The sequence below is a fragment of the Diadema antillarum genome, unplaced genomic scaffold (genome assembly GCF_040938485.1).
Source record: "Diadema antillarum isolate AM-2024a unplaced genomic scaffold, OU_Dant_1.0 seq00001849_RagTag, whole genome shotgun sequence".
Classification (NCBI taxonomy): Eukaryota; Metazoa; Echinodermata; class Echinoidea; order Diadematoida; family Diadematidae; genus Diadema; species Diadema antillarum.
Genome location: NW_027272521.1, coordinates 210,482 through 231,163, shown reverse-complemented (window position 1 = coordinate 231,163; position 20,682 = coordinate 210,482). Strand labels below are relative to the sequence as shown.

General features: G+C 37.9%; 1 protein-coding gene across 1 annotated transcript in view; it reads left to right on the top strand.

Annotated features, from left to right (window-relative positions):
• The first annotated feature begins 443 nt into the window (after positions 1-443).
• Positions 444-20,682, top strand: part of LOC139712754 (vam6/Vps39-like protein) — a 95,420-nt gene continuing 75,181 nt past the window's right edge. Inside the window, exons 1-7 of the mRNA XM_071624548.1 lie at positions 444-532; positions 3,678-3,885; positions 6,773-6,838; positions 14,678-14,785; positions 16,604-16,698; positions 17,798-17,905; positions 18,894-18,986. Of these exons, the coding sequence (XP_071480649.1) occupies positions 3,813-3,885; positions 6,773-6,838; positions 14,678-14,785; positions 16,604-16,698; positions 17,798-17,905; positions 18,894-18,986 (543 nt within the window). The 5' untranslated portion in view covers positions 444-532; positions 3,678-3,812. The remainder of the gene's footprint in view (positions 533-3,677; positions 3,886-6,772; positions 6,839-14,677; positions 14,786-16,603; positions 16,699-17,797; positions 17,906-18,893; positions 18,987-20,682) is intronic.

The following is a 20,682-nucleotide window of genomic DNA, read 5'->3' as shown; positions in this document are numbered from 1 at the left end:
GACTGTGGCATTTGGCTATGCAGTGATTGAGCTGAATACATGTGATAAATTTGTATTAATTTTGCACATGAACAATTTGTTGTTGCTACAATCTCAACTCTTATCGAACAGTTGAAAACTGACATGTAACGTTAGATTGTAGATGTAGAAGGGAAGGGGGAAAACAAGTAAATAATTTTCTGTCCATAATTTGTATGCATAAGGGATGAGAAAGTTGTCGAACATAGTGACAGGTCATTTAAATTTCATGGCATGATAAGAACAGTGCACTGCGTGATTGACTGGACTTCTCTAGCAGACGATACTGAGCAATTATATCAACGACTGATCCATAATCACGGGATGAACGCACGCATTCGGCAACGTTTCGTATAATTTCACATGATTGACGCCGCCGCCGGTGGTGGTGGTGCAGTTCCCACCACCAGCAGTCGGCTAGTCCCACATAAACTCCGCGATATCCGCCCGTACATCGCCACATACGGTACGTTCGTTGGTTGGTTGATGAGATCAATAATCAAGATATGGACGGGTAAGCGACTTCACAAAGTTTTGTATTTAGCCCCTAGCTAGCAAACTAGAAGGGCAGACCTCAGTAATCGACATCTGTAATGAGCTGTAACTGTGAGTGTTTGGGATTTTGTTGTATACATTTCACTACTTACATTGTACGTGAGCAAGCGAGTACGTCGCTCCATACTACAGACCACGACCATACGTGTGTGCAGGGCCGAGGGAGGTGGAAGAGAGAGCCATACCTTAGTACAGTTGTACGTAGAATCCTCTCGGTACAGAGTCGAGTCCCGAGTATACTATACTCAGGCAAGTGTCTATGGGAATTCTGGAAATGCGTGTTGTTGTAGCGAAATCAAACCGTCCTCGACGGGTTAACATTAGTTTTGATGCTATGATAGATGCGCATGTAGATTCTATAGGCATAGCGTGACATTTCGCAATTGGCATTGATGGCCAGATTTGTTGATGTCTGAAGTATTAAAAACAAATGGACATAAAATTTACATGGTCTTTACTCCTGCGATATAATGACACAAAATTTTGCATAAGATGATCTAACCCGTTAGGACTAGAGATTAGGCCTACTCTTTTCAGTGAGGCTTAGCTTTGCCTGGTGGAATAGAGATTAACGTTATTTGAGTGCCTCATTTTTTTTTGTGTCTCGTGATATCCTTTAATTGCTTATTGCATAGTTAGAGCTATTGGCATTGCCAACATTGCACTCTTGAGCATTCACTAAGTGTATGATAATGATATTGCTCAAACAGCGTAATTTATATAGTCTAGTCTAACCCAACGCCAAGTATGGTTGGGTGTTCATCACACCGACCACCTAACGTTTTTCTATCAATAGAAACGTGAAAAATCTCACAATTTACCTGAAATTTTACTCACGTGTGGAGAAAATACTCCGGATTCACAAGCGCGCACTGAAAATGCGATCAGAGGTACGCGCTCTAGATGGCGGCTTCGAACGTGTGCGTGGGGTGTCATTTTTTCCGCGCTCTGTTGCCCTGTACATTTAAACTGACCACCCTGACAATACGTATAAAGCGCACTTAAATGCGTTTTATTCGACAAGCTGCTGTTTTCTTCTAGCTGTCATTTTTTCCCCAAATGATATTTGAATATATTTTGAATCCTTCAATATTACTTTTGAAGGACTGTTTGATGAATTTGAATTGATTTTCATTAGGAAACTTTTCATCGTAATTGAAATAGATTAGATGAGTCGGTTTGTTTTTTTCACATTCATTTCTCTTTTCTGGTTCAACTCGTACGGTCGTAGCGGGCGACAAACTTATTATGTCATGTGTATGTGTAACGTGTGTGCACGATCGTACAAGCGGCGGAGTTTGAGAGAGCGGCATAATGACAATTTTGCGGTCAAAATCATCAAATTTATTACGGAAGGATACTCTACATCTAACAGCGAGTCAGTAAAGGTAGGCCTAATGTAGTTACAAGATAAATCTTATTCTATTTTGCTAAATTTCAGTAATTGAGAGGGAATACTCATTTGTTTTCGCCTCATTTTACTCTGTAGCGTAGCCCAGTGAAGAATCGAACACCGTTGCGCGTAGTAACATGCGTACATTTTCTTTCTGTACGCGCAATGCCATTATAGAACGCAGTCGGTTCATATGGACCCGGTCAGTGTGTTGAACACCTACCATAAGTGCTAAGCATGTACAACAGCTGTAATATGTTTCTATTGGGTATTGTATGGTGCCAAGACTATTCAAGAGGACCCAGTAGTGAGTACAGTGGTCTCATGTCTTGTACTGTAGTGCTAATCACAATAGGGACATTTCGACTGTGTGGACGAAAATGTCGTTTTCGTTCTCAAGAGGTGCCAGATGGTTGCGGTTCACTTTTTACTACCTCCAGCCAGTTAGAACTCATTTCGATTTTCTGTACACATGCATGTTCACAACATGAACGTAATTCTGCCAGCCTCTATGCAATTATAACTGCCAGTCACAAGAACACTAACTTGACCAGACAGACATTTGGCACACACTTTTCCCTTTCACAGACTGAATGAATTTTGAAGAAAGACAAAATAAGGCTAACATTTATCCATGTGGCATTAAATGATGAATGCTTTCTTATCTATTGGAGTATTCATTCAACTTTTTGTAGCAGTGACGCTGGGTAGCGATGCCAAATGCTCAAAATACAACACAAAATTGAGTTCATGGGACTATGTAAACGTTGCCTGTTTGCGGTTTGCGATGCATCACCAAGGCGCTATAATTTGATGGATTATTCTGCAACAAGACAATTCATTTTACTTGTACATATATGTATCAAAGTTTGGCACATAGTGTATTTCTCGTAGAATTCACCTTTCCAACACTGCATTCTGCAGAATATTGTAAAGGGTGACTGAATCCATTTTTTAAAGTCAGTGCAAGCAGTTACAGTGGCAGAAAAAAACAGGGAAGTGCGAGCAGTGACAAGGCCATCGTCGCAGATTGAGAACGATGTGAAAATCAAGGAAAGCGTGTTCTAGATTTTGGGAGAGAATGTGTACACGTGTAGATGGTTGTTGCACTTGCATTTTGCCTTAAAGGTGCATAGTCTTGGTAGTGTAGAGGGCGCTGTTGAATGAAAGTGCCGATCACCGTTTATAGCATTGATACGGAAATTGCCGAAGTTGAGCTGTCATCAAAAGTAAAGCGCGTAGGTGTTGCTAAGTAACGTTACCTTCGTTGTCTTCTCTGCGCATCACGCAGTCTGTAGTAATGCCAGGGTGCGTGCATATGTGCTTCTTATTATGACATCACAAAAGAAGTTTGCTAGAGCTGTCATCCCCCTCAGCCGAATCATGAGCCGAACTGTGATCGGACCACTGACTACTGTGAATCGGACTTCTTCGGACTCGGGGAAGTGGGCCACAGCGTAAGCGCTAAAAAGGAGTCGATAGCGTAGGTCTCTATAGGAAACTTGCGCCATGCGCCCACATACGCATTTGACTAAAACACCGGGACCATATACCTTTAAATAATTGATGTCACATGTCCCAGTCCAGGATGTGAATGTTCAAATCGATAAGTCCCTGTACAGTATGTATCAAACATGTATTTGAAATGTGTCTCTTTGACTATTAAACTCAATGAATGTATTGATCAACATCTGTGCTGATTTTTCTTCAGGACAGTGTCTTGCATGGAAGATAAGAGCTGAGTAGTCTTCCATCAAGAGATACAAGCCTCCGTGGAGAAGGACGTGTCCCAAGAAATCTCCTGACCTCTGTTGTCACTGTGTAAGAAGCCACTCAAGAGGGCATCATGCATGATGCCTATGAAGCCCGCCCCATTCTGGAAAAGCTGCCTCTTCCAATAGAGTCAATTGCTTGCCATGGTGAGTGCCTTCTGGTTTTCATACTAATCACCAAGTTCAGAAAGTGATATTAAACTAATTTTACAAATATAACTTGTAAAGTAACTTAAAGCTTTTAAATAGTTTCAGGACACACAAGCTACAAACAAGTTCATTACTGCTGATTCAGGATCCTACAAAAGAATTAATCATTCTGTGACCTTAGGCACTGTTTGTTTTTACTATATATGCTTGGCTTCATTTTATTCTCACCTTTTGTCAGTCCAAATAGTAAAGACTATGTTGGGTCATGTATGAAGTATCAATCAAGCGCTTCAGAGAAGCTATGGTCAGCCTAGATAAGGAAAATAATCTTGGTCCATGAAAGCTGTATAATCACGTACAATTTGTAAGGCTATTTTTTCCCTAGAGGAGATGTTCTGCGGCCCTGTGGTGAATTACTGAAAAACATTTCAGTGAAGCAGATTGTGTGTAGCCTACTTGAAAACACACACACATTGGTGAAACCAAGAAAGGAAAACTAAAGAGTCAATTGTATTTAACCCCTTTGCAAATCTAAATGAAATTATCTCTGAAATAGTCATTTAAATCAGTGTTTATAAATGGGGACCACCCTAGATTATTCAAAGAAACTTTCCTTCAGGAAGAGAAGGAAATTAAAGGGGTGAACATAAACTTCACATCTTTGGTTTATAAGTTGTAACTATTTGCAACCCTGTGCCGCACACTGTTACTGCAAAGAAAGAAAGAAAGAAAAAAAAAAAAGGAAAATCAGGAAAATCCACTGAGAAATCAAAAGATGAGTCAAAAGTTAAGTCTTAATACTTTTGTCCTTTGTGGCTCTGTTATGGTTATATATACAAGCTGTATGTAGGTGTTTGAAGATCAAGATGTCCCTAAGTACTGTGATATGGCATCACTCATTAGATGACACTGCATGGGATACAAGGGAATATTGGCCCTAACTCGTATAATATTTCCTGGTATTCCATGAAATAATGCCATCCAATATACTTTTCTGTGTAATCAAATACATCTGAGGGCTCAGTCAAAAAACTGTATAAAATAGGTACTACTTACTTGCACTTGTAACAAGATTCTGCACTTTCAGTGAGTGTTTGCGCAGCAGACAAAACAAAAATAATACATTTATCATGGCACAGCCTTATACACATTAGCTTGTGGGGATTTAATACACTGTGTTTCATTGAATATGCTCTGATATTGCACATGAAAATCAAGCAGACAAAACATTGCATTTTGAACGAACCGCTTTAAATGCCATAAATAGATGATAATTTTAGAAGCATGTGACACACATTTTGGTGTACACATGAACTTGAAGGGTTCTTATGTAACTTAGTTTGCCACATGTGGGTCAGTGAAGAAAGGTCAAATCCTATCACGATCTATCAAGATTTATCACAGGAGTGATTTCTGCTAAGTGGACAACTGCCTGCACTGTGCATCCTGAGCAAATGTCTCTGGGTGCAACTTACAGATCACTACGAATCTATCAGATCTAGGCCTTATAAATACATATGCTACATGTTCTCCCACTACAAATGGTTGTGCATGCTGACATTATAGGCTACGAGCATGCAAAAAACAAAAAACAAAACAAAACATTGCCACAATTCAGCAGTATGGTGTCAACATTTCAGGTGAACAACTACAACCGGAAATAAGATACACCTGTTAGACCTTTTTTTTTTTCCTCGACGTACACAATTGTAAATATCTTACTGTTACCCATCAATTCAACTACACTATGTATTTACACTGTATGTACCTAATGATCCACACTTTGAGCGTGCACATGGAGACCATAGTCAGTTTGTCTGTAAAGTCTGCCCCCACCCACCCCCCCCCCCCTCCAAAAAAAAGAAGAATGGATGCATGAATGTTATAGGGATAGATAAAATGTGAATATGAAGGTAAAAGGTATAGATAGAATTGTATCCTGCAATCGAACCAACAATTATTTTCCTCGATAAAAAGTGTGTGTGTGTGTGTGCATTAGACCATCACATGTGCCATTTCATTTCAATGCTTGTCAGATTTCAGATTTATTTTCTTTTACCATGTCACATGATATTGGAAACAGTGGAAATGACAAGATGCAAGTAATACTTAATGCTTTTGATTTATAGTTAATCATTGTTTGGTTCTGCATTTTTACCATGATACAAGCTGTACAAGACTTAATAGTATGGGTTTAACTCTTAAGCAACTTAAGATTGCGTACATAATGGCCTATTGTTCCCTGGAAGATCCAGCAATATTACTCTCACGCTTTTGATTTATAGTTAATCATTGTTTGGTTCTGCATTTTTACCATGATATCATGACTTAATAGTATGGGTTTTATATCCCTTAAGCAACTTAAGATTGCGTACATAATGGCCTATTGTTCCCTGGAAGATCCAGCAATATTGCTCTCACGCTTTTGATTTATAGTTAATCATTGTTTGGTTCTGCATTTTTACCATGATACAAGACTTAATAGTATGGGTTTTATATCCCTTAAGCAACTTTAGACTGCGTATATGATGGCCTATTGTTCCCTGGAAGATCCAGCAATATTACTCTCATTTCGACAACTTTCTAAATTATGCAAAATAAATCACTGCCTGTTTATTTTTGTATATTTTGTATTGCATTTGCTTTGGTTATGATTTAATCATCCATCATATTAACCTATCTACACTTCAATTGTTGTAGGTTTGTTCAATTTATTCCCATGGATTATGTGCTCATATTTACGGTGGATGACATGGATTTGGATTATTCAATAGGAAATCGTTGTATTTTTAGCTAATTGTGATACCACACAGCTATGAAAGAACCTGTGGAAGTTGGTAATTACGGAATGGTTGTCTTTTATTTTTATATTTAACTCTCACAGGGGATCAGCTGTTGGTTGGAACAAAGCCAGGTCATCTGCTTGTGTATAGCATCACCGGTGGCCAACGTGAGTACTATGGAGTTGTCAATAGTGATTCGCAATAAGATATTGACATGAGATAACCAAGAGTGGTGAAGGTGTGTACATACGTGTATGTTTGTGTGTAATATGCTTGATATCAAAAGCAGGTTTGTGGTTTATTTTTAAAACCAGTTGACGAAACATTGGTAGACTTTAATGTACATGTACGAGCTTGTGTTTACAGTTGTTGAAATGATGTGAAAGAGATTCACATTCTGAGTTAAAACAGCTTTGAGGTAACATGTTGCTGAGCGACTTGCTATTTTGAATTTACCTTGTTGAGATAATTTGATGATGTATTGACTCACATGACCGTGAGACCCAATGTTGTTGAGACCCGACTTATAACTAATCATCAACTGTGTTTGAAACCTGACCAGCTAGCATGGCAACATGACCAAAACTGTAGTTTTGTAAATCCTTGGTGTGATTTTTTGACCTGTGACTAACTCAACAAGTTGATACTTGGAGTGCCAGGTACATTCTTAACCCGTGGGTGGAAGACAAGTCTCGAAAATACTAGGGCAGGTGTCTATGGGAGATGCGTGTTATAGCGAAATCAGCCTGTCTTCAATAGTTAACTTTAACAGCTGATATCCCTCTGTTTTGATAAAACTTCATAATCAGTAAATGGTTTTGCGCAACAAAGCTGTTTGGGGGCTGGAGCTTCATAATGTTTGCATTTTCTCTTCCGGATATGCCACATGAAGTGAAAGTTTAACCAAGAGTTACTGCTCATTTGTGTGGCAGAGGAAGTCGGGAAACATTAAAAGAATACAGTGCATGTTATTGTGTGCAGCTGGGCCATATTGTTCCTGAAGGGGAACAGTCAGGTACATGTACAAGTAGTATTGCTGAAATGAAAACCTCAGTGAGATTTGTCTGTGTTCTTGCAAATGTGAGCCCACATCAGCTGTGTCAAGGAGAATTTCCTGATATGGTTCAGGCTTGACTTGCCAGACTCGATTGTTCTGCTCTTAAAGGGGAAGTCAGACGATTTTCATAATTTCACATCATGTAGTACATACACTCCATATTTTGGGGAATTTATTGTGGTCCTTTGTTAGCAGAGAAGCAGATACATTGAAAACCCCAAAACAGATTACACTGAATAAGGATGATGACATAGGGGGCTCACATATTTCAGAAATGTAGCAATGTACAATGTAATTCCATTACACTACCGCTTGCATAACAGGTTCACCTGAGTAGAATTTATGCATGCTTTCTTTTGTTCTGCTTTCTTGAGCCCCCACTCATACATTCATATGGTGAAGCTGCCATGACATCACCCTTGTTCATTGTGATTTGTTACAACATTTTGAAAACATTCTTGTTCCTCATCTCAACCATAATAAATTGTGAAACTCTGTGCCCAGTATTTAATAACCAATTTATTGTGTAGTTGTCAATACAAGCAGTATTATGATGAATTGCATGGAGCATTACATATGAGCCTCCTACTCATTCGTTCATATGGTGAGCCCCACTCATGCATTCGTGTATGGTGAGACTGCTACCTTGTTCATTGTACTTTGTTTAGGTTTTTTTGTCCCCGCCGAATGAGTTCGAGCAGGGGACTATGAAACGGGCTCCGTACGTGTGTGTGTCCGTGTGTCCGTCCGTCCGTCCGTGTGTCCGTGTGTCCGTCCGTGTGTGCGTCCGTGTGTGATCAAAATCTTCAATTTGCTACTTCTCTGTCATTTATGAGCCAATTTTGATTCTGTTTGCTTTATATGATAGCACTACATGGGTGCTTTGAAACTTCTACACAGAATTTCAGTCGTGACCTTTGACCTTGACCTTTGACCTATATTGTACATTTTGCTACAAAATGCTACTCCTTCGCCATTTCTAACCCGATTTCGATTCCGTTTGCTTGATGTGATGGCACTAGGTGAGGGCTTCAAAACTTCTACACAGAATTTTGACCTTTGACTTCTTTGACCTTTGACCTTGATTTTTGACCTGTATTGTACATTTTGTTACAAAATGCTACTCCTTCGCCATTTCTAACCCGATTTCGATTCCGTTTGCTTGATGTGATGGCACTAGGTGAGGGCTTCAAAACTTCTACACAGAATTTTGACCTTTGACTTCTTTGACCTTTGACCTTGATTTTTTGACCTATATTGTACATTTTGCTACAAAATGCTACTCCTTCGCCATTTCTAACCCGATTTCGATTCCGTTTGCTTTATGTGATGGCACTAGGTGATGGCTTCAAAACTTCTACGGGCAAGTCCAAGATAACACGCGCGTTGCGTATGGGACATTCAGAGACTTTTATGACCTGAAAAATAGTGTTAATGGCCTTTGATCATATTGAACTTTATCATGGTGATTGATATCTAGGAGAAGTATAATCATGTAAAAAATTGAGAAAAATGACCTTGACAATTATATTCTAGAAGAGAAAGTATGTGCCGTTACATATGGGACCAGAAAAATTTTGTTTTTTTGAACATTTTTTTCAACCTCAAAACTCTCTGAAAGTATATCATTCTACAACTTGTAACTCACTGTGATGAAAGTCACAACACTCAAGATTATCACAGGTACAAATGTAAGGTTCATGTCATGAGGCAAAAAGCTCTAATTACAGGTTCTAATTAAAGACAGACATGACGTGTGACATTTACGTATGGGACACTTTGTCCCCCATTCATTTAGTGTGTGGAGAACCATGTTTATGGGTATTTTGCATAATTATTGAAGTAAAATCAGTTGAAACTACTCAAATACTGATCCAAATTGTCAAGGAAACAATATTCCCCAAATATTCACCATCATAGTCATATTCAATCATATGTTTATATTTTTATGACCAACCTGAGTATGCATGCCCTTTGTCCCCCATTCGTTTGGTGTGTGGAGAACCATGTTTACGGGTATTTTGCAAAATAATTTTGCAAAATACCCATAAACAATTTTTTTTGCGTAATTATTGAGGTGGAATCAGTTGAAATTACTCAAATACTGATCCAGATTGTCAAGGGAACAATATCCCCGAAATAAACCATCATTATCATATTCAATCATATTCTACATTTTTTATGACCAACCTGAGTATGTATGCCCTATTTTTATCAGGATAGTTACGACTAAAAAATTGAATAGTTTTAAAGTGTTTACTTCCATTGATGAAGGGCAGTTTGCCATTTAGTTTCAATAAAAAACAAGTTGACACATGAAATATTATAAGCAATACCTGATGCTTGGAATTTCAGTAATCGAGTAGATGTATGATGTCTGTTTAGCAGTCAGGTCATTGATTTGAGTCACACCTCAGTATGTATACCCATGAATTTTGTTGTGGCTACTATTGACAACTGAATAAGGACAATTTGTGTATCACTTGCAATAAAAAAAAATCATTTTACTTTTTTTTTTAATATCTCAACTGTTTCAAATTGGATCTCCATCAAATTAACTTTGAATTCCTCTAATCTTAGAATTGTATGCTCTTTAGTAATTCATATTATTGGTTTCCAGTCATCTCATAAAATATTGAAAACTGAATCCCCATTTCTACAAAAACTATACCATCCCTTTAATGCTGATTTTCATAAGTGTATTTTGCCATCTTCCCTTCCCCCTTTATGAAAATTGTTCAGTCAAGTACATGTATTGATTCAACTCAAAAAGTATCTACAAAGTTGGGGTGCTTTCTTCATTTGTGTACTGAGAGACCTTCCCAGCCAGCTACATGCATTTACATGCAATATATATGTGGATGTCCCATACGTAACGCATTTGTCCCATACGTAACAATATTTCAATATCTATTAAAAAAAAATTCTTTTACTGTTTTTTCTTTTTTCTATGGTATTTACTTTCTCTAAACAATGAATTAGAACTTTCCAAAAGGGCATTCAAATAACCTTAGCAATTTCAGAAAAAAACCTAAAAAAATGACCTCATTTTGTTACATATGGGACATCTCATGATAGGACACGAGCTAATTTGCATAATCATTTGCATAATCCCTAAATTTTCATACCAAGTTAAACTATTTGATGAACTTCTTATGTCCACATATTAATCAAATATCAATTGCTTTCCTTTGAATAAATATGAATTTTTATAAATGTCCCATACGTAACGCTGTGTTTTACATTTATGCAAATGACGCCCTTTAAATTTGCATAAATTTACATAATATCATTTTTTCCTCCATGGAAATCAAAACTTCAACTCATAAGCTTCAAAATGATACCAAATATGTCAATATTGAGCAAAGATGAAATTTTGCCTTCTGAGGGGACCTTATCTTGGACTTGCCCCTACACAGAATTTTGACCTTTGACTTCTTTGACCTTTGACCTTGATTTTTTACCTATATTGTACATTTTGCTACAAAATGCTACTCCTTCGCCATTTTTAACCCGATTTCGATTCCGTTTGCCTTATATGATGGCACTAGTTGAGGGCTTCAAAACTTCTACACAGAATTTTGACCTTTGACTTCTTTGACCTTTGACCTTGATTTTTGACCTATATTGTGCATTTTGCTACAAAATGCTACTCCTTCGCCATTTCTAACCCGATTTCGATTCCGTTTGCTTTATGTGATAGCACTAGGTGAGGGCTTCAAAACTTCTACACAGAATTTTGACCTTTGTCTTCTTTGACCTTTGACCTTGATTTTTGACCTATATTGTACATTGGCTACAAAATGCTACTCCTTCGCCATTTCTAACCCAATTTCGATTCCATTTGCTTTATGTGATGGCACTAGGTGAGGGCTTCAAAACTTCTACACAGAATTTTGACCTTTGACTTCTTTGACCTTTGACCTTGATTTTTTACCTATATTGCACATTTTGTTACAAAATGCTACTTCCAGCGGGGACATATATTACGCACCGAGTAATCTCTACTTTTCCTTGTTTTTTAAGTATTGGTTTCTCTTCTCAAGGACTACAATTGATTCCACAAATTTAAACATGGAGCTATCAATTTATATACTGCAGGCGTGATGTGTAATTATGAAAATGACCTGGACTTCCCCTTTCAGTTTATGTCCGTTTCTATTTTAGATTCACTAACACATACAAAAGACAGTACAACATATTTTTTTTTTCTTTGAAATATGTGGAAACAAGTGCCAAGAAGGACAAAAAAAGTGTAAACTCACACAAGTCAAGCAATTGGCAAAGTCAGAAAAAATGTTACATATTGTATGGTCTCTTTGGATTTGGTGGGAATAACTTTTTTTTTTTTGCAGTAGATTCACATAGAGAAGATTGATCTCTTAAATGTATCCCAAATTGTTGCATATTGTGCTGCTTTTACTGAAAGTGGACAGGCATGGGTCTGTAACAAGTTGTTATTCAGGTTATGAGAAACAATTGAGCTGATAAAAAAATACAGGTATACAATGTGCAAGTTTGTGTTTGTGTGTTCACGAGGGCTTCGTTTTTCTGCCAGCATTGGCTTTAACTCAGAAAGAGAATGAGACTGAGGAGAATTTGTTTTATTGTTTCTTATTCTTTAACAAATTAGTTTTTGAGCTCTTGCAAGCTGCTTTCATTGGGCAGTGCAGGAAAGAACTATCTGACCTTGATGTCAAGGAAGAAGACAAGTTCTAAATTTGATCATGGTCACATGATCAGTGGCATCCTTTCTGATTCTCCGCTAGATGGCATGAGTCTGGTCACACCTGTGTTGACCTCACTTTATAGACATGTGATGAATCCACAGGAAGTTGCCTGCATTTGTTAGGATTACCGTTGGCGTGGATATGTAGTTACAGCTTGTACTTCGATTGAAGTCAAGTCAAATCAACAGATTAGTATATTAATTTTTTAGGGCATGTTGTTATGTATGTGCTCACAAGATTGCAAATCAACTTGATATTCATAAATGCAGTGTATGTAAACATCTGCAGAGGTTGTACAAAATGTAAGTTTAAGTACAAAAATGCTTGCTGCATACATTAGATAATGTTGTCTTGGCATCTACTATGTCAGATACTTTTTATGTCAATGAACAGGACACCAGAAATTGTTATGTGAGTTGAGCCCACAAATAAAACTGACCTTTTGCTGATGCAGTGCTTAGCCCTATTTTGGACTACTTTCTGGTATTCCGTGACATTCCAGTTCAAAAGTGCCAATTTATTTTACTCTGTCTCCAACATAATGAACAGTACATACACAAGAGTTTGAATAAAAGGAAAGATATGGAAATATTTACAAGGACCATAAAAAAGCAGGGGACATTTTACTTTTGGTGAAGGAGTGAATTAAAGAAGTGAAATGATGCTGTCCAATATTTACAAATGACTCGTCCGTATGCCAAATTTTCATCCAATTCTACGCCATGCAGAGATTGAAGTCATAAGCAAGTAGATATCGACAAGTAGCGTATCAAAGTGCACACTGTGTATCGTATGAAAGCATTGCTAGCTTTGCTCAAATCATGTACAATGTAGTGAGTCTGCTCATTTTACGCAAAAGTCAGTGGCATTTTCTACGTTATTGGGCAATTTTGTCATGACAAGTCATATACTTCGGAACCGGTGCACTTTAGATAACAGAAAATTTGTATGTTCTGCTTTTGGACACAAAGCTGAGGACACAAATCCTTTGCTTCTGTAGAGGTGAAGTAATGCATTGTGAGAATGATGAGCATCATTTTTGCTAGTTTTTTGGTAACATTTAAACACAGGCAAATTACCAATTTATGTTCTATTTTTAACAGGACTTTGTCGTTCAGTGTTTCACATTGCATGCATGGGGTGGAAGGTTGGAATTACCACAAAGCTAGAAACCTTGCCCTACTGGGATTACCCAAAGACAGAAGGAAATTGGATACATTAGGATTTAATCAGAGAGCTGTTTTTGTGAGACAATGATATGAATACAAATGTAGACTAATTCAAAGAACAATTATTCATCAAGACAGTTAATGTAGTCTGTGGCATTTTTAAGTTTTAAAGATAATACTGTGCTCTGTGATGTTTTCTTGTGTGGATGCCCAAGTGGTCAGTGGTATATAAACAGTATGTGAAGACAGTTCACATCTTGTTTTGCCTATCAGCGCACAAGCAAATGAGAGATAAAAACAAAAGGGCAAATTCTTGTGGTGGCTTTGTAGCAGTTTTGATTTTTATGACTTTATTATTTTCCCTATTTGACTATAGGCACAGGGTTTGTGATAGGATAGTGATGTACAATGTATTAAATTCTAGTGATCTTTCTCAACATTGAGTACAATAACATATCCCCTACAAAATCAAGTTTATATCTTTAACAAATCATCTTTTGTTTGCTATCATACATACACATAGTGCACTAGACTATCAATGTACAATGTATACAATGTATTGGTTTTGGTGTGAAGGTACATGTAATGTTAGGAAGTGGTTTTCACGTCACTACTTGTGTGTTATCTTGCTGCATTAGTTGGCATTGAGGAGGCTGGCATTCAACAGTTCAAGCCTTAGCAATACATGTACCACATAGATGTACCTGAAGGAGACATTTTGCACTTATATGTACTGTGCAATTCAAATATCTTGATATGATTAATCATGAAAAGGGGTTATACATGTATCACCCTAATTCATGGTGGGATGGGTTGATGGCATTTTGTGTGTTGATTGCATAAATAGCATAATATGGAAACATTTATATTTACCCGAAAACATTGAATTCCTTCAGAAGGTGTTGTAGGGCTGTGTTGTGCAGATTGAACTGATTCATGTGTTAGCCAACTCCTATGATTCTTATGATGGATTCATGAGATGATCAGGATGAGATTAAATTGTTTCATCATTGCTGTTGTTGTTATTCCTCCATGTGATCTGTTTTGTAGATGGAACGTTCAAAGTTGATCTGCTCAAGTCTTTCAAGTCCTTCTCGAAGAAACCCATCCAACAACTGGAATGCATTCCCGAAATGCAGATTGTCATTAGTCTTTCAGGTGAGGGGGTTTTACAGTTTACCTTCAGTCACTCATGACAGTATCTATGTGTAAAGATTGTTTTGTCGCCAATTAAGCTGTACAAATTAAGATTATAATATGGAAAGAACCCTTTGCTTTATTGTAAACAACTTTTAGGCAGATTATCATAATAATGTAGACAAATGAGCACATGAAAGAATTTTTATTCCAGCACTGGTTAAAAATAGTTCCTTTTTGCAGCTTTAGATATTAGACCGCAAGGATGTACCATGAGTGCATTCAATTTGTCCTTTTCTTGATGCCAAATGTGTTGTGCAGATGAAATGTGGTAAAGGTTTGAAAAAAAAAAGGAGGTTGTTTCTACAGACAAACCAAAACAAACTTTGCTGTAACCGAGTGCACACATGAAATGGTGTGTAGAGATTGACAGAGAGAAGGAGACCTTCCAAAACATACGCTGAGCATGGCAAGAGGAACTGCACAAAGTAAGCTGATATGGAGTACTAAAGCATAAGCTTGTCATGACTCAAACAAGAAGAAAAAGAAAAGTGACTGTTTTCCTGCGTGAAAGAGTTCCAGAGATGTCGGCTTGGTACGTATGATTCTCTTAGTCTGTCTCAGCATCAAGGTGGATTTCTCTTCCATCGTGCAATGAGCAATAACAACAAACCAAACTCACTTGACGCAAACTGTGACGCAGGGCAAGACATTGAGTCAGACCTTGGAAGGTGGTATGAGTCACATAGTTACCTGGGATCTGCCCACCACATTCAGGTGCACTACGTCTTAAAGGTGAAAATAACTGGGCCAGCCAGATCAGAACACCTGTCACTCTTCATGGGCTTAAACTGTGCTGAACTTGTTCGACAGAGAATTATCTTGTTTTTGTAGAAGAAACATGCAGCTCTACTTCAAGACCGTTATGTTAATCCTCCACGTTCATGCCGCGACTTAAGGGGGAAAAAAGTCAAAATAAGATACAAACTTCTCAGCCAAATGTTGTACCCAATATTCTTATGGATCTATGCATATAAAATGTAAAGGATGTTAACATTTATGGAAGGCCTTTGCCACAGCTGCTATGAAAATAGATCACAGAAAGTGGCTTTATATCATATTGATTTCTCTCTGTCTATAAGATCCCAACTTGACCTTTTAGTAGAGGTACAGTATGTGCGATGTGAAGAGTCAAAATTCACTTCATGGATCGAGTGACAATCCCTTGACAGTGATGATCTTGTGTTGGGTGTTGGAAACATTCCAAAGGTCACTCTTGTTGCCTAGATTTAAGCAAGTTTGACAAAATTGTGGATAACATTAGCTAATTTTCAGAAACTTATTTTGGCTTAAATGATTAGATGCTTACATGTGGAAGAGGATAATAAAAACAAAAAATGTAAATTGTATTGATAGGACAGGTAGAGATAGTAAATAGTCTGTGGTGTAAAGTGCAATAACAGGATTTGTCGTCTAGTGTTATCTAGGGAGAGATGGAACTGGCACATTATAATGCAAAGGTTTTACATTGACCCATATTGTTCAATGTAATGCATTTCAGGCAGTTCTTCTATTGGAGTTATGTATTTGATATGTCATCATCCAGATGCTACTTCCTGTATCTTTCTTCAACAGGAGTCAACTTGGTTCTGTAACTGAACCTATGTGTCCTGTATTGGAGAGTAGCAACAAACAAAGATGCAGAGTTGGTTGCAATGTAAAATCTAATCACCAAAGTAGTGATTATGCTTAGTTCCTTGTGCCCCACACATAGAGGTTGAAATTGCTTAAAAGAAAAAGAAACAGAAAGTCTTTTCTGCATTCTTTGATGATATACAGATGCTGTCATCAATGTACATGAGCTGAACCACTTCACGCCCATCACCAGCATCGCAAAAACAAAAGGGGCGACCCTGTTCTCGACGGACATGCAGGTACGATTTGGCAGAGATTGTGCCATCTTCTTGCCAAGAGTTTGAACATGGAAGCATCTGCTATGTTGGTCATTTCCCGTGCGTGGTTTGTACACTGACAATACCAGCAGACTTTGGACAGGAATCCGCTCCCATTTTAACAATTGCCAAATTTGATTATGTAAATTGATGTGAATTAGCTTTCATATGCAGAGCTTCCTTGTGAATTTATCTGATTAATAGAAATGGACCCGTAGCTAAATAGGACTATCCATTTTGTGAATGTATTGCAAAAGTGAAATCTAAATTTGACTCTATGCAAGTTTACACTAAAAGAACTTTACCTTTTAGAGGGTATAATGAGAAATTCAAGAATTTCCTTATTTCATTAGCCAGACTGGGTTGCAGTTTTTGTCATACATTTGGCACGTGCCACTCTAATCCTACTCTCATAAGTATAACTGAAACCATGTGGCACCCATGAGAAGTAGCAAATGAGGGTCACTCCCATGATTTACAGTGTATGCATGCAACTTTATACTGTTCGATGCAGATCTGATGTACCGGTAGCACATAAGTCCAGTTTGTGATGGCAGGTTTTATAAAAGAATGCCTTTTCACCGTGCTGTGAAGTGAAGCCTGGAAATTGGCAAAATGATAGCCAATGTTATGAATATCTGGCCCTTTATAAGTAGTAGATATGATGATATGTCACCTTTTCATATTTAGAGATAGAATACATGGTTGCCTCTCACAATGACTAAATGGTATTTTGTCCAAAAAGATTACGCAAAACATTATTTTGTCAAATACAATTGTATGTTCTGTAATGTCTTACGAGGACGTAACTCAGAAGAAACAGCCATATTTTCAGTCACTTGTGGTGGTTCTATTTTTGTGCTGTCACTGGAAAACTCTGATTGGCGCCACAACTCTTGAAGGCATTTGCTGTGAAATGGCAGCATTCCCACCTCATATGCCAATGTCCCATGCAAGAATGAAAGGACGAGTTGAGTTTTGATAGTGCTGTTGCTGATAGCGACAAAACCAAAAGAAAGGAGTAACAGACCCGTGTACTCAGCTGCCTAGCATTGCATTTCCTGTGTGTGATTTTCAACAGAAGGGCAACAGCGGGGGAGGGGTGCACTTCACTCTCAAGCTGTGCGTAGCAGTGAGGAGGAAACTGCAGCTTTTCATCTGGAGGAGCCGCACTTTTGAAGAGCTCAAAGTAAGAGCTGTTCTATCTGTTTGTTTGTTTGTCTATCTTGCCTGTCTGTCTGTCTGTCTGTCTGTCTGTCTATCTCCTCCCTCTGACCTCTCCCTGTTTCTCTCATGATCTCTCTCATACACTGCTGTTGATAAAGATGTGAACTGCATAATGAAATGCAAATGACATGCAAATGTCAGCTGTAGTATGTGTAGTGTGATCTTTACGTTTCCTGTCCGTGGCAGGTAGAGGTGAACATTGCTGGCAAACGTTAGAAATGGGGACAGGACATATTGTGTGATTGTCTGTCACATCTGGGTCAATCAATGCAAACAATGTGCCCAGCCTTGTAAAATGAAACGCTACTTTGCAAATGAATCCAAGTTTTTAAAAAGTTTTCCCCTGAACTCTAAATCATATGATCTTACAATTTTAACCAGAACCAATCAATGTATTACGCTTTAGGGGCAACACCAATCAATATATAATGCTTTAGGGGCAACAAAACTTCATATCTCGAAAATGTCAAATGTTCAGGGAGCGAAAAAACATGGCAGCCAAAGCACTATAACAAATGAGATCACCTTTTCCTTGGCATGCCATGGTGGCTTCATTTATGGGGTAAGACAGCTAGGATTTGGACAGGACATCACGTCATTGATTATCTCATTTGAAGTTGATCCCAAAAAGTTATTTTCTCTAAAATGTGAGATACAAGGTCTTGTCACCCCACTGACCAATAAATTCTGTTCACATATTACATGTATACACTCTTTGTTTCTTAGATGTTGAAGTAATTTGCATATGTGTTAGAAACAATTAAAATTTGTTATTACTATGAGCTTCTTATTGATAGTTTAACTTGTGAATTTATATGTGGAATGAGGATATTGGATTTTGTACGTATGACATGATTTGTCCCTTGGCAATAAAAGGGAATTGTAAGATTGTATACACTCTGCTTCGATCTTTGTGTAAAATTTTGATGTTGTTCTTTTCGTACCTACAGCCAGATCTTGGTGTGCCAGATGTCCCCAAGGCTATGTCATGGTGTGGAAACTCCCTGTGTGTCGGCTTTAAAAGGGACTATTTCCTCATAAATGTAAGGGGCAACCTAATAGGAGGGTGTCGATTTAAACCCCCTATCTTTGTACAAGCAGAGAAAAGGACCTCCAATTAATGTGGTATTTCCTGTTAAACTTTCACTCTTCACTACTATCAATTTGAAGCTAGAAATGCTCACTGCACTGCATTGCAAATGTATAGGGTTTCAGGAGGGCCTCAGGAGCACACACAAGAATTTCTGTTAACGTTGACCTTTGACCCTATTAAAGATCACATTATAATTGTATAGGCATTCCTCATTCCTTTACGTGGCATTATTAATTTACTTCGTCTGCACTTCTTATATCTGCTCTCTGTTTCTCATTCACGAACACTTGTTATTTGGAGCTTACAGCCAAACAAGCTTCCTTTTATGTGGGTCCTGTCATACTTCTCTTCGTACAACCCAATTTCAATTTTGACTAGGTATCATTGTAATTACTGTGTGTATTATGTATGTATATTCTTTTGTTTGTTAATTGACAAAGGTACAAGAATTTGTGCTATCATTCTTGATGTTTTATATTGATATATGAGAAGTATGAATTATGAAATTGAAATTGAAACTGAAACAACACGGTGGGCAGCATTAGCCAAATCTACAGTGATCAACTTTACAGCTCCATGCCAAGTTTGAATGAGTTCTAAAGTAACAGCCAAATCGTTTTTAGTATTCATACGCGGTTTGCGAATGTTTACCTGGTGTGTGTAACTTTTGGCCTTGAAAAAGACCAATCACTGAGGGCAGCACCACCTAAGCCTGTCTGTGTCTTCTACACATAGCAAAACCTCTATGCTTCATGAAATCTGTGATGGAAATGTGTTCACTAATATAGCTTATAGACCACACACAATTGTACCTTTGCAAAATTCACTTTTTTTGTGTGTGTGTTTGTAAAAGTGCAGTCAGTAGGGGCACCATCACCAAAGACTGTAGAAGGCTTGATTTTCCCATGGTGCACCTCCATAGCAACATTTGAATGATGTGGGGCAGTTGAGCACACACAAAAAAAATCAGCACACAAGATCAAACACAACAGCTAGAAAACCATAGGCCCCATAGTCATTGTATGAAGCCAAAAATTAAGAAGTAAGTGTGTATACATTTCCACTGGTGAGAAATGCTGCCAAGTTGAAAGCATCTGCCAACTTCTCTGCTTTCAAAGGAATACAATAGTGCAATACCATACAAGACATTTCCAATGTTCTTTTGAGGAAAAAGAACAGTATAGTTTAAAGAACACATTAGGGGGGTTCACATGTTTACAAATTAGCGGGTTACAAAACTCAAGTTTTGTAACCCTCTAGCAAACTCGATTTTTTTGCTCATGTGGACACAGAACACCCCAAAATTAAAATGATCAGCAGCACGATGCTAAACCCAAGAAATCTTGTTCTTAGTTGGTGCGCTGATTTGCCCTGGCGGTACGTGTGAACAGTTGGGTTTAGAAACTCGAGTTTTTATGTCCCATCGTGCAAAGTGAGCATCACAATAGCGTGCACTCCACACCACTGTGAGGCACAAGAACAATGGTTTTATCTATTTATCGATCGACAATTAGCTGGTTATATCTGTACATGTGAACGGTTGCAAAAAAAAACTCAAGTTGTGGAGTGCGCTTGGTAACCCGCTGTTTTGTATATGTGAATGTGGCTGTTTTTGTAAGAAGTAGTGTTTACCTAAAAACTGGAAA